Raw genomic sequence first — 14794 nt, 5'->3', positions numbered from 1 at the left:
GTAAATGATGGAGAGTGGCTTGGCAAGCAATGTTGCAATGGGAAGGCGTGGATAGGTAAGGGAGATACTGGGCATAAAAAGCAGGTGAAGAACATGGGTGATCATTGAGTTGAGAAGGGATAAGATCCTTATGTATTAAGTTGTGAAATACTTCAGTGTTGGTGATACGTATTGGTTTTGGCAGCTGAAGAGTATTGGAACAGGAGGGGAAGTTTTCAGTGCAGGTGTGATAGGATAGGCTTTAATATTAGTGGGCTGGGTCATCCACTTTCAGCAAAACTTAACTTCTTTTAGATAAGCAGTAACTTGATAAGGATAATGGGTATTTGCAGCCATTTGTCAGCTAGCAGCATTCATCACTGATCAATTGCTGCTAGTTGCAATTACTCTACTATGGGTGTGTAAAGCATATTTTATAAGAGGTGTTTGTACCAACTGCTTGAAGGTGGTTTCCCATCTGAGTATGGGAGGAAACTTTTATCTGAACTACTAGAGCTGTTTTTACATGTTGGGGGTCTCTGATGACCCTGTGTATTCTCATCTAGTGGGTTGACTGCTTATGCTTCTCTTCCCTCCACCCCCTGCCCTAAGAGAAATGGTGACTGCTCTTCCTGAGAGAAAACTGAAGAAGGGGAGCCTTTGTGGTTACTGTGGTAGAAAGGAACATTCTGGTCATATTTGGGGCAGGAAAAGAGAGGCAGGAGTTACAATCCAAGGACATTAAAAGTCTTTAGAATTTCCCAATAATTTGCTTTCTGCATAACTGACTTAAATAATACAGACTTTAAAAAATGTTCTAGTTGAGAGTTTCACAAAATAATCTGAAAGCAGGAAAGAAGGCTAGTTTCTCTTTTCCCTGCTTTGATTCATGCTGCCCATTGTAATAGACACAGAGCACTTCAGGAAGGCTGGAAACGGAGCAGAGTCCCTTTCTCCATCTGTTTCTCATAAATCTGTACCATCATAGGAAAAATTCTTTCTATTTTGGAATGACTTGTAATTTACTCAGTAAATCCTCAGATATTTTTGGGTTTCTTGTACTTGGGTGCTCATGTGCTAGGAACCCCACAAACTGTAACAATCCTTGCTAAATTCATTTTTATATTACTGTTGTCTAATGTTGTGAAACAGCAAGTCAATCCACGTGATAGTCATTCCTTCAGAAGAGAATGTTCTTTTAAAAATCCCTTAAGACCAAAAGAGTGAAAATGTGCTGCACAGAAGTTTTTAGATTGGTGCTCTTACATTACTCTTCCCTATCATAGTTCATGTAAGTCTAAATTGATTTGCTTTCCTAAAGGTATGATCCTTGTCTGTGAGAAGGTGTTTGTGATTTCTATCTTGATTAAACATTTTTAACGATTTCTAATGGGCAATACCTACTGAATCAGTGGCCAGAAGGAAAACACATTGTTTCTCTGAATAGCTCTAAATATCTTGTACATTCAGATTTATCAGCGAAGAGCAGTTTGGAGAAATGTTGCCAAAATTAGAGGGAAGCAGATGCTTCTAGTTCTACCAAAAAGCCATGTGGTAATCCATTACACAACACCAAAAAGGCTGTTCATCTTAACAAAATAGAAAACCTGGAGTCAAAGTATCTGAGGAAGACTAGATTTCACTTCAAACTAGTGAAATCATTGTTAACAAAAATAGAACACTTCTGTGCTTTAAAGGACCTTCTGTTGATTGTCTGAGAAGTTGGATTTAGCACGGAAGCTACAATGCATGTGGGGACACTGACATACAGGTAATGAAGGAATAGAGAAATTGGTTCTCTGAAGAAAATTGTGGAAAAGTATTTATACTCCTGCGTGTGCTTTATTGTGCTAACTAACAACAAAGTGTGTTTGTAAGTTCAGAAAGTGCTTTTAGAAGTCCTTAATGACATACAGCAATGTGTCTTGTGTTGATGTTGGAGGTTGTGGTGTTGAGTGTTAAGGCAAAGGTCTGCTTTTGCAAAGTAGGTATTACAAAATTTTAAAATATTTTTGTAATGAATACGTTCATGAGTTTATATTTAGAAATTAGTAGTATTCTGGCAGATTTGGAATAATATGCCTGCTTTGGTAAGATATGGGAATCACTGGCATAGGAAGCCACAGGTCCTATGTAGAAATACCAGAACTTTTTTTTTTTAGACACATTCGACTTTCTAGTTTGTTACAGACATCAACTTTGTTAATTCTAGAATATTGATTTATCTACATTTTTCGTAAATGATGTAAAAAGGTGATTGTCACCTTGAGTACAGAAAAGTCAAACTGGTAAACTGATTTTTTACACCTCTATTAAATAATTTACTTAGATGATAAATTAGATAGGAAAGATAACAGTATCAGTGGTTTAGGACTTATGTAAATATTCTGATATTTAATTTGGGATGTTTTGCTGATGATATTGAGCCATAGCACTGTTTTGAGAAAGGCTCAAGGAAAAAGATCATGTCTACTTAATTTCTAGGTCATCTTAATGATTTTTGTTGGATTATGAGCTGTATTTTTATGTTGAAATGAGAAATTATTAAATACGTTTTTCTCTTTTATAAGGGGAACGGCCATTTCAGTGTACACTATGTGAAAAGGCTTTTAACCAGAAGAGTGCTCTTCAAGTCCATATGAAAAAGCACACAGGAGAGAGGCCTTATAAATGTGATTACTGTGCAATGGGATTTACACAGAAAAGCAATATGAAACTGCATATGAAACGGGCTCATGGTTACACTGGTATGTAGCATAATGATAGTAACGGTGAGTGCAGAAAGTCATATGCTTTACTAGGAAAGCTCAAAACACTTCCCTTAAGTTATTGAGGAATTAGGCACTAGTAGCCAAAGACCAGAGTTGATGAGCTAGTAGTGGAACACGCAACCCAAACAGCAGGTTGAAACAGAGATTGGTTACTGCTTATGGTTCCTTATTTTTTATGTGGAGCTCTGTAGTACAGAAATAGAAAGTTCAAAAACTGTTACAGGAAAACAATTGTTTATATTAGATTTTTTTTTTTTTAATTTTTCAAAGAACATCTGCTGAATTTACAGAATCTGAAGTTGTTGTGTAATACCTTTCCCAGCATGATTCCTTTATTCCCCAGTGCTATATTTGCATTTTTCTTACACTATACATCGAATCATACTCATCTGTCTTTTTCTCTTCTGCTTTGGTAGGTCCTGTACAAGAACCTGCTAGTCATCAAGAACAAGAAGGGGAAGATATTAGTCGTGCTCTGAATTTAGAAGAAGTGGTACAAGAATCTTCAAATGAATGGCAAAGTATAGGCAATGTTTTTCGATGACACCTTAAAATTTGAAAGCTAAAAATGTTTCTGGGACTCGAATTTCTCTAAACAAGTTTTCAGAAAAGTAAAAGATGGATTTTTACAGTTAAAGCTTCAAGCATTGAAAATATTAACAATAGAATAATATATTATAGTTTTTTTAATTATTTACAAAAATTACCTAAAAGAATCATTCTTTTTTTAAGCTCGTAGAAGAATATTGGGAAAACATCGTTTAATCTGTGCTAAGTTGGCTGTGAATCAATGAACTCAGGTAATACTGTACACAGTTTCATCTTCTAATTCACAGCCAGTATATCTAGTTGAAAAATAAACTGGAACCTTATATCAGAATAGAATGATTCCCATTTTTAAAGGAGGTGAAGAACAACTTTCTGGGAAAACCATGAAACCGATCAGCTTTCTCTTTTACAAGTTTAAAGAAATAATTGAGGTTGGAAGCAAAATGTTACAGAGTAGATGCATGCAGTATAAAATAGTTGTGGGGGTTTTTTTGTTGTTTGGTTTTTTGGTTTTTTTTTTGTTTTTTACAAGGCATAGGAAACTGTGCTGTATTTCTGTTTTAAGCTTTTTTTTTTTTAGTACGTTTTGAGAATTTGTTGAAAAAAATAAAATGCCATGAACTTACGGCTTTTCTTGAGTTAAACTCTTGAGAGGGAGCATGTTCATTTCCATTCCAACCGCAGAGGCAGTTAGTTGTTAGTTTTTACATTAAAAGTCTGAGGCTTTAAACTCAGCAATAATTATTTAAAGAGAATCTAAACTAGAAGAGGTTCCAATGAAAGCCTCTTCTTTTCTGTTTGCTGTATTGGATCAGCAGGTACATATCTCAGTATCTGTGGAAAACACAGCCATATACTAAACCTGGGAAGTAAACGTACAATTTTTTGTTAGCAGTGAGAAAGTTAGATGCACACTAGGTCACGTATATTATACCATATTCCCCAGTGCTGTAAACAGTTATCATTTCAAATCTGTAAATTCCTCATTATTTTCTTTGTGGATTTTGGAAATACGTTGCTTTTATTTGTTGTTGTTTAAGTCATTGTTTCAGCAAAACTACCTAGTTGATTAAGTAATGCTTTGAAAGGTGCCACTTGTTAAGTATATTCATAACAAAGAAACACTGGAGTAAAAACATAGTTATCTTTTAGACATTCCAAAGACAGAAGCTCTTTTCTTATTTTTACCTTGTTCTTTTGAATTTTATTTATATGTTACATATATATAGATATATATATGTGTGCTTGTATGTATATATATATATTTAAAGTTATAAGAGCCTCTGTGTGGCTGATCAGTATATTTTGTAAATACTAATCCCAGTTGCAGGAAGTTCATCTTTTCGGTTTGCTGCAAGTACTTCTAGATCAGTGGTGGATTTGTTGTACTATAATACAGAGCTGGATTTTAATTTACCTTCTGAAAGATAATTGCTCTCAGATCCAAAAAGCCCTTTTCTGTAAATATTGTCTATACTTTGTCTATGATACAATCTAGTTATTTCAGATTGCTGAAGCAAGAAATCACTGTTGGTTTTGATAGGGCATCTCTTAATTCTTTTGTTAACTCTTTGGCATATGTATATAAGTAATATAGTTGGTGACATGAAAATAACACCTTTGTTATGTGGAATATTTAATTCAAAAACATGTTAAATAATATTACTTTTTTGCAAATTCTGTTTCATGTATTTTTTAAATAATTGATTCTGGATTCTAGGAAATTCTAAAAACTTCGTTTAACAGAAGTGCGTCTCTCAGTATTATATTTAAAGAATATATGTGACGTTCTTCCAGCAGTGCCTTTCCTTCCAGACAGCCTGTTAGTATTTCAGCTGTTTAAGAAAGACATTATATTTTACAGTTGTTTGAAGGCATACTGGCTTCATGGCATAGCGCCCTGTTTATCTGTAATAATATAGTAAAATGAGCTAAGTTGCATGTACCATGTATAAAACCTTTCCCCTGTTCTTTCAGAGAATCCTGTATAAATGCACAGCAAAGTTTGTTGGACTTGACACTTTCCAGAGGTTGCCCAATACAGTTTGGCAGAAGATGATTTACAGCTGGTCACATACAGGTGCAAATCCATCCTTCATAATGGGAACATGATTCCTGAATGCTTGAAAGCATTCAGTCTGCTCTAGCTGGCATTGCTTTACCAGCACGTAAAAACTGGTAGTGCTTGATACTCAGAGAGCATGTGCTAAAAGCAGATCTCATGAGTAAAAAGATGCCGTTTTTAAACACTTCTCAAAGTGTTATGTCTTGATTAGAGGCAATGAGTGTGTGTTGTAAGTCTTCGAAGTGTTAAATAAGCAGCATGAGTTATGGAGTCACCTGACACTTTTCCTGAATTCAGTTTGCTACTCCTCCAGCACTTGGAGCCCTGTCAGTTACAGTAAATAGACTTTTAAAAAACTTTTTTGTAACATGGTATTTGATTTGCTTCCCTGCATCCTCCTCCCCCACGAACTTCAAGAATTCACTCTTGAGTATCCTGACATAGAGGTTTTCATAGCCCAGGTTCCTCGGTAAGATTGAGTTGGAGGTTTTCAAAGCAGTGTATCTGTTGATGCTCAGTACAAATACAAACACTGTAACCAATATGTTGGTATTTTCAAAAGCAATGTTGAAATAGATGCATTTTTTCAGGAAGCAGAAAGAACTCTTGTTCTAAGGCCTCTTTGAAGAGTCGGATTGTATAGTGGGTAAGTGAATAGTGCTTAGGAATGCCTCTGTTCTTTTTGGTTTGATGCAGTAGTAGGGTTACACTAGCCTCAGGCCTTTTGGCTTGTGTCTGCTCAACTATTTCTTTTGGTTTATGTTCATTCCTTCAGTACAAGAAATGACTCACTCCCAGTACTGGTTGTCCATTCTTATTTCAGGAAAAATCCTTCGCTTACAAGTCAAATAGCCATTTAAACTGCTGTTTTTCAGCAAAACTATTAGTGAGTAATTAAAAGAATAAATTTCGGTCTAAGTTTTAATCTCTTTCAAGAGACTTGTGTTGGTAAAATAACGCTTTAAAGTACAGTACCTTTTCTTCTGTAGGAAGTAAGTCCAAAAAAGCTGCTTCCAGCCTCTGGAAAAAATGACTGAGGGGAAAGCAGAGTGATGAAGGCAAGGAAGAAGCTTTGGATAAGTTCTGTAGTTCTAAAGTGCAGTATTTTGAAAGATGTATTTCTCTTTTTTTTGTACCTTAAATATTCTTTCCTATTTTTGAAGGCTGCTTTAAAAAACAACTTGATTTTCACATACACTGTTCAAAGAAGATACTTTGTGCTATACATGTTTATGAAGGATGGGATTTTATTACCTGTACATAGGCATTTTATGGTTTGCAATATCCCCTGGCCTCTAGCTGCCACTTGAGAGACACTGGTCTCCCATAAATCCTGTGTCATATTGCTAGCCTTGTGGGCCACGCTAAGTCACCAGCAATGTCACTAGAAGCCTGTGCGTGGGCAACTGGATCCTGGGTCCCAAAGTGTCGTTTTCTGGTGTCTGAACATTATTCATAAATTGTGAAAAAAAACCCACAGAACTTTATATATACGATCTTCTCTGTTAGAAAAGACAAAATTGGTCCAAGTTTCATTTCAAGTTGATTACTTTATTTCAATAATGAATTTTTTTAAAAGCTGTGTTCCTATAAGAACAATACGTATTCAAATTAAATCAACTATTACGTTGCAGAGTATACATCTGAATGAAGCTACAATAGAAAAATACACATAGCAACCAATGTAGGTAATAGAAGATGTAATAACGTGTGTGTATGCTTAATAATTTTGTTGGGTTTGGTTTTTTTTAGTCTCTATGTATTTTCTATCCTCTCATCTTTCATTGCTTCATATTAATGGACACTGATTTAAACCTACAATAGATTTAGATGTGAAATACAATTAACATACATATTTATAGGTAACATTTACTGGGCATTTATTAGGAATGCAGTTTCAACCTGGGAAGCATTAACTGTAGTCTACAATGCGTAGGCTAAAACTAAAAAAATAAAATCATTAATCAGACACTTAGATGACAGCTTGAAGAAGTGGTAAGTTTAAGTAATAAAACAGTGCAATTCAGAAGAGCCTTTTATTTCCCTAAGTGTGGTTGGAAATACCATTGCCACACATTCGTTTTAGTAATTTGTGAACAATTAATATCTAAATCTAACTCAGCTATCATTTATTTCTATAAGGCAACTACAGTACAACAGTTAAATGTTCACAGTAGTTTACTATGAATTTGCTTTGGTGCACTGCCTTTAGTAGGCATCCAGATGTTACTCAGGCAAAAGATGAGCCGACCAAATGTAACACTGCTGCAATAGCAAGAGAAAGATATGAAATTCTAACGTGAGATGTGCAGGACTATCTGAGATACCAGTACTGAAGGGCTCTCTTTCAAAAATTAGACTTGTTTGTTTATATGTTTATTCACTTACTTATTGTACTGCAAGGTTAATGCTGTTGCAGCAGAGTTTGTGTGGAGCACCAGTGACGTCCAGTGGTCACTTGTGCAATCTTAGATGTTTCTTCTCTGGGAATATCCCTTGTTTCTTAACATGAGTCTAACTCAAATTTTAAATCCTCTTTCTCTCCCTCATCTGCTCTTAATTCTAATGGTTTGGATGCGATGAGCAATTCATGGTATGGAAAGAATTTCCTTGTTACTGCTCTGCATCATATTGATTCTACAACATCTGCCCCCTCCCACACTTCACATACCTTGAACTCCCAATGTTTGGTAAACCTTTCCATGACTGCCTAATCCTGTTATGAAAATAAATTATTCTGTGAGTGAGAGAAGGAAGATTAAAACAAAACAAAACCAACCAAAAAAAAAGAAAAACCAAATCAAAAAAAGTATTTGGATAAACAGTCCTTACAACTTCTGCACATGTGGATTTTTTTTTAACAGCAGTGTCTCAGAAATTCATTAACAGCAGTGCTCAGTATCCAAGACATTAGCTCTTTATTTGTAATTCTGATATTCACTAAAACAAAACCAGAAGACTTGAGCTCAAATTAGGTGCTTGGGAGAAATAATGAAGTCCAGCATACAGTTAGGGCATCCTGAAGAAGAATGAGTAAGTCAGAGATCTTGTTACTTCACATAAAATAAGGAAAACATCTAGTAAAGCTACTTTTTGCGTTCCTTTCATTCAACTGTTGGTCAGGGATTGCCAATAGAAGTTTGTGTAATCTACTGCATGCAGAACCTAATTGGCATTAAGTAATGGATTGCATCTATCTAGGTAATTGTTGCAGTTGTTACTAATTTTAAGGCAGTTACATTATGAAGCAGAGTACATGATCCTTGGATGGCATCTTAGAGCTTCAGCGCCTAGCAACTGGTGAACCAGACCGCGATCCAGGTCGGGAGCCAGAGCCTCCCTGTGGAGGGAAGAGCAGAGTTAAGTTAATTAAAAAGTACTGTATATTTGGGGCTATAAACTAAAAAACATCAATCTGTAGTATGAGAAAATTTTAAATATTACCTAATGAAAATGGCTTGCAGTGGCCTTAGTATATTGCTAAATATTACTGGAATGTTCACTTCAAAGAGATGATTGCTTTTCATATATTTTCACATAGGATTAATTTACTCTCATTAAATCTCTCATACAGGGCTAGACAGTCTCACATGAATTATTTGTAGGTGCATGTTCTTATTGTGCCCTTCCTAATGAAAGCAATTTATTTACTTGGGCATCTTGGAAATTTTCATTTTTATGGCTACCCCTGAACTGTATGTATACTTAAAAAACAAAACAAAACAAACCCACAAACAACAACAACAACAACAAAAAACCAAACCAAAAACTCCAAACCTTGCATACCAGTTGTACTAGTCTCACATCTGAAACACTTGAAATGTAATAATTTTATTCTGTAATATTTATTAGGGTAAATTGTTAATGTGATTATATCAACATCAGTCTTGTATGGAAAGCTCAGATGCAAATACAGGAAAAAACTAAGAAAAGATAAAGGGCTGAAACCTGGCCTATTTTTACAAATAATACGAAAACATCGAACTTCGTGACAATTCATAAATCGGCAATTGAGAAAAGCCTTACAGCAGTTTTATAGCAAAGATGATCCAAGCTAAAATTTTGGTGTTTCATTTTTGGAACTTAAGATTAGGCTAACTCGGTGTCTTTTCCTGTAGGTTTAGCAACTTTCTAGGCAAATCTTGAATGGTACACTTATGACCACAAATGTGAGATAGTGTGGTAGTTGTTACTGTAATCAGTTGATGACTGAACTGTTTACTTCAAAAAAAATTAAGCATATGTATACTTTGGGATTTTGTTTTCTTTATTTATATTCTTCTCATCTTTCAGTGCTCCCGCCTTAGTTTTACTGAACTATTTCAAGGAAAATTTAGTGTAATCCATTACATAATTGGCTTTTTTTCTTTCAAAGTTATCTTAAAGAATGGAAAACTTTTTTATTGTAAAAGACTGTAAAGTTATATAAAGAAATAGTTATTAATGCCTCCTGCTATAAACAATGGGTCCAAATTAAATGGGCCTGAGTAAAACTCTGATATGAGTTCCGAAAGTTATAATGGCTTGGAAAAGGCTATCTAAAAAGTAGAATTGGTATATGTATATCATCATATACATATAAATCCAAGCTAAAATAGTTGTGATGGTTATGTAAAAAAGAGAATGTTAGATTTTGGGAGAGATTATTATCGGCTATTTTCAGATGTTCAAAAGAAATTTTACAAATAATGTCAGTATATAGCCGTGGCATTGTTGGTGTATCTGAACTCCACTAAAAGTCTACGAGTGCACAGCGTGAAAATTAGACTTAAAGGTAACTGTTTGATTTTTACCTGGACCTCTGAAGAGCTCATTCCTTTTCTTAAATTGCAACATAAGAATTCTTACTACCTCCCTGGAGTTTGCAAGGTGTCACATGGTGCTGCATATGTTTGAAAAACAGCTCTGCAATGAAAGATACGTACCCTAGACCACGTAAGAGATAAAAATGTATTTTTGCTACGGGTGATGGTGCTGTTATGTCTCCTGTTGGAGAGTAAGAGTAGTAAGAGTTTGAGATAATCAGCTCTGCTAATGGGATCTCAGACCTTCTGTCTTGAAGTTAAGATTACTGCTGATTGCATTCTTCATGTGCGAACAGTATACTAGATGATTTGTTACCTGTGAATACTTCTCTACCTTTGAGGAAAAATACAGTCTAGTTAAAGTAGCTGCCAATGGATATGATGTGCTTTTCCTGACGTGGAACGTGAAAAATCCTCACGACTGTTCTGTTTTCATTTATTAGCTGTGTTGGTGGGGCTGTGCAGTGACTCGAAATGGTGAACTGAACCAGATTAAAGATAATCTTGACAAAATGTTTATTTTTCATATGACACAGTTTTCTAATTTGCCTGACTATGTGGTGTCGCAACTCGCTGTACTGACACACTGTAGGAGTTCTCCCACCTGGGGTGGGAAGAAGCAGGGGCTGCTCAAGTTGTTACTGCATCTCAACCAAGTATATGTCCAACACTGCCCTGTACTACCATTCTGCAGCTTATCAGTTTGCTTTCACTTTCACTATTCTAGATAATTTAGCAGCAGCAGCAAGCTGTGTCACCCCGTGCATCTTCTGTGTTCCAGGTCATTTGTGAGATCAGTAACAGCACAGATCCTGGTGCGGGTCTTTGTGGGACTTTGTGGACTTACCTTCTTTCCTGATGGTAACTGACTGTATTTTTATCGTTGTTTCCTATCATGTAAGTGCTTATTAGGCCATGAGATAACCTTCTGTTTTATCCTGCAAATCTAGTTCCTTCAGAAGCTTTAAGGAAATGTGGTTGTTTCAAACATGGCAGGTTGTGGAGAGGTTTGGCTTCTCTTTTTCCTGGGCTCAATTTTTTGTACTTAAAGTAAGTTCAATTGTACTTTACCAGTTTAAAGATTTTGGAAAGAGTGCCCTGGCCCTCATGATAGGATCCCTTATGTCCCTTGTGAGCAGATTTATGCTCATAGAATTTTCCACTTCCTCCATATCCTGGCTTGTGTCCTTCACCACCCTGCAAAGAAAGATTTATATATAGAGAGCAAATTATCACATTCAAACTATGCACATTGTAATCTTTGTTTGTGATCACTGAAATGTAATACTCAAATGAGAAATTTAGAGGTGTTGGAATAAAATAATGTTTTGCGTAATAAACAAGGATGAAGGAAAATGTTAGGAAATTATCTGAATATACTCAAATCTGAGGGAAGCACCAATCTGTAAAAGAGGAATTAATAATCGAAAAATGGATACTCAGAAGGTTAACCTGCATGACAAAACTTAAAATGTTTCAATGTCACGAGTTCTAAGATGTCAAATGTGAACTAATTTGTGGTCTTCTGATAGTGAAAGAAATACTTAATGGCTTGAAGGCTTTAATATTTTGTCTTAAAATGCAAGTAATTTACATGTCCATCTTGTATAAAATCAAACCTGTGGTAGAGAAGTAGAATTTAATTAGTTGTGATAACTGCAGGAAGAACTTGTCTAATAACTGCTTAGGCAGATCACTTCTTACTGAAAGGGGTTGCAAGGGAAGGGGGGACAAAATATGTGAATTAGTGACAGTGTTAGTTTTGCAGACTTTACTGTATAAGAGCAATTGGAACTGTGGAATAAGCGCCCATCTCGTCCAGCCCTCCCTCCCATTTTTGTCCTTCCCAGGAAAATAAAAATGCAGCAGATGAGTCTTCCAGGAGTCTTTAAGAGAGCTTTGCCATGCAGTGGATTTTGCTCCCTTCGTGCTAAAGCAAAAGAAATTATCGCTGCATGGCTGTCAAGTAGCTGGATAAAGCAAGCAACAAAATTACCATCTTAAAGTGCTGTAGGAGGAGGGAGGAATATGGTACAGGAAAAGCAAAATAGCAAAATTGAGACAAAATTATCACGTTGCTGCAGCAGCTTGAGGCAATGGAGCAAGATACGCTTTGGCCTGGTAAATAAAATGGCTGTTACTGAAAGCACATTCATCACCTACCCAGCTAAATCTGGTGAGGGATAATCCTCTTCCCTGTACATGCAAGAAATAGAAACAATGACATGATGATCACTATGGAACATAGCATCTGGGTGTACCGTACACAGAAGGTGGTGAAAATGCAGTAAAAATAATGAAATACTGGCCAGATAATGAGGCAGGAGTTGAAAACAACAATTGCGTTTACAGTCATTCCATGAAACAAAAAAGGCAAAATTCTTTATTATAATTACAAGAGCTGACTTCACTAGCCATGGTTTAACAGTGTTATGTACTTTAGAAGCCAGCTGAGCTTAGTAAATATAAGGACAGTTCCTGGTGGGTGAGGCTTGTTTGAAAGCATTACCTATTATTAGTTTATTACAAAAAGCAATCACAACATAAATTGAATATGAAAATCCCTGCAAGTAGCTTTAATTTGTTACATGTCATGCAGCAAGTCAGGAAGTGCGGGAGGAAGAGAACCATGGCATTTCTGTCTTAGTCCCTTGCTTTAAATATTCCCAGTGATAACTCCAGCTTTTTACTTAATGCCATTGAAGAAAATGAGTCAGGCTAGCAGCTGAATTGGTATAAATGAGCCCACAAGAAAATCTTGGACGTTGCATGAACCCCTGAAAACGCTTACCTTTGCTTGCATTGGGGGAGGTGTACGGGGCGAGACCTAAAAACCAACACAAAAAAGTTGTAATACCAAGGCAACAGTAAATGTAGAGAATCATCAAAAGCCTTTTGCGTGTTATCTATGAGTTAGTAGGCCTTATCCATCAGTTATTGTTTAATTTCATCCTTGTCTTTATTGCCACGTGAATATTTCAGAATGCCCATTGTTAAAGGATAGCTCAAAAATGAATCATAGTATGGGTTAATTTTCCCATCATAAAAATGTTCTCATTATTGAGGGGTGTTGTTTTTTTTTTTTAAACCTATTGTAGGTCTTGCACTTCAGATCCAATGATGGCCATGTTCTACTCCAAGCAGATGGCATGTTACTTTCACGTTTTTGGATGTCAGCATTGGGAAAATTGATCTGTGAAGGTGGTTCTTAAGAGAGACTGTGGTACTTCAAATACTTCTGTCCCGGTTAAGGCTACCGTTATGTTTTGGAGGTTCTTTATTCAGCATTTGGGCATCAAAATATTGAGACTTCTGTTTCAGAAAAAAAAACCCTGAAAAATAAATTTGGTAGGAGTACCTGTACAGATCAAATCAAAAGTATGGCAAGTGCAATATGTAGAGTCTCTCTTTCTGGATAGTCACGGAACAGTGTTTTAAATAGAGTACTACATTTCATTATGTATTCACACAGTGCTCAAGAATTTAGTATCTGAGGAAATTCCATCTTTCCTGGATATTTTCTGTGAAAACTCCTTATTGGTGTAAAACCAGCCAATTTCAGAGCTTGAACAAAATTGCTGTTATCTTAAATGAAATCATCAGGAAAAAATGTTGGGCTGTTTTGCTTATGGTTTCAAATGACATCCAAAAGTATAAGCTGTTTCATATTTGGGAGTAAACTTAGCATGTCCATTAAGTGCTATCTAAGCAATTGCACTGAGAAGCTCCTCTGCTGTCTTAGGCTTTGCCTAGAACGTACTGGATTTTTGTCTGTTTTTAAGCAGAAGACCTGCCTAAATACAGCCAGTGCTGATTGCACAAGGACAAAACCTGTAAGTGGTGAAGCTGTATAATTGTAATGGTGGTTGTTGAAATTTGACTGTGCTAATGGAGGGTTCACCCACTTCTTTGTAGCATTTCAGTATTGTTTGTGTTTCCAGGTAAAATTTTTTTTTGCATCGAATGGCACGATGAGCTCAAAGGCACAGTACAATTCACGAGGCTCAGCGTAATGGCTAATGATTGGGGAGTGTTTGGTAACTGATGGATCCTAAAGAAAATATTTCCTTCTAGTACGTAAGAAGAAGAGAGGAGACTTACAATGTTCTTGAAGAAGTGGACTACGGGGTTGTCGTCACCAGGCCGGCCATGCTGAGATCTCTGGGGGATGGACCCTACGTGGTGGCTAGCCCTGGCTGCATGTATGTCCTGAAAAGCAGAATAGGCATATTGCCAAGTCAGCTAGGAAGGAAAGATAATCGGCGACTGTATGAAGGGAAGAGTCGTTTTCACCAGGAATGAAAAGAAGAGAAAAATGCCTCAGAAATCTACAGAGATTGCAATCTAAGGTTGTCAGTGCTGTGAAGGAATGATTTTTTTAATACAATGGCAAATACACAGTATGTATATGTTGTGCATATAAATGTATATATATATGTGGGTGTATGTGTTTTTAACATTACAGCCCAGTGTGGAATTAAACTTGTTATTGGAAAGTTCTGATAACAGAAACCTTATCATTTTCCTTTTTTCGTAAGTAGGAGCGTAGAATGTAATTTCAGAAATTAAACCTGAAATGGAGAAAAACTTAAAATTACGCGGGGTCATTCTCCATGTGAGAGCAG

At 36.1% G+C, this 14794-nt stretch overlaps 1 protein-coding gene across 2 annotated transcripts in view; it reads right to left on the bottom strand.

Annotated features, from left to right (window-relative positions):
* Positions 1 to 6894: 6894 nt before the first annotated feature.
* The window catches only part of MBP (myelin basic protein), a 95848-nt gene continuing 87948 nt past the window's right edge, over positions 6895 to 14794 (bottom strand). Inside the window, exons 3-6 of one of the 2 annotated variants that reach the window (XM_009578644.1) lie at positions 14271 to 14378; positions 12961 to 12996; positions 11241 to 11366; positions 6895 to 8704 (exon numbers count right to left, since the gene is read on the bottom strand). In XM_009578644.1, coding sequence (XP_009576939.1) covers positions 8648 to 8704; positions 11241 to 11366; positions 12961 to 12996; positions 14271 to 14378 — 327 coding nt within the window. In that variant the 3' untranslated portion in view covers positions 6895 to 8647. Of the gene's footprint in view, positions 8705 to 11240; positions 11367 to 12332; positions 12366 to 12960; positions 12997 to 14270; positions 14379 to 14794 lie in introns of both variants that reach the window. The other variant, XM_009578645.1, reaches the window with a different exon arrangement.

This window comes from Fulmarus glacialis, unplaced genomic scaffold, assembly GCF_000690835.1.
Source record: "Fulmarus glacialis isolate BGI_N327 unplaced genomic scaffold, ASM69083v1 scaffold39965, whole genome shotgun sequence".
NCBI classification, from domain to species: domain Eukaryota; kingdom Metazoa; phylum Chordata; class Aves; order Procellariiformes; family Procellariidae; genus Fulmarus; species Fulmarus glacialis.
Note: the sequence above shows the minus strand (reverse complement) of the source record. Positions and strands in the feature narration are given on the sequence as shown.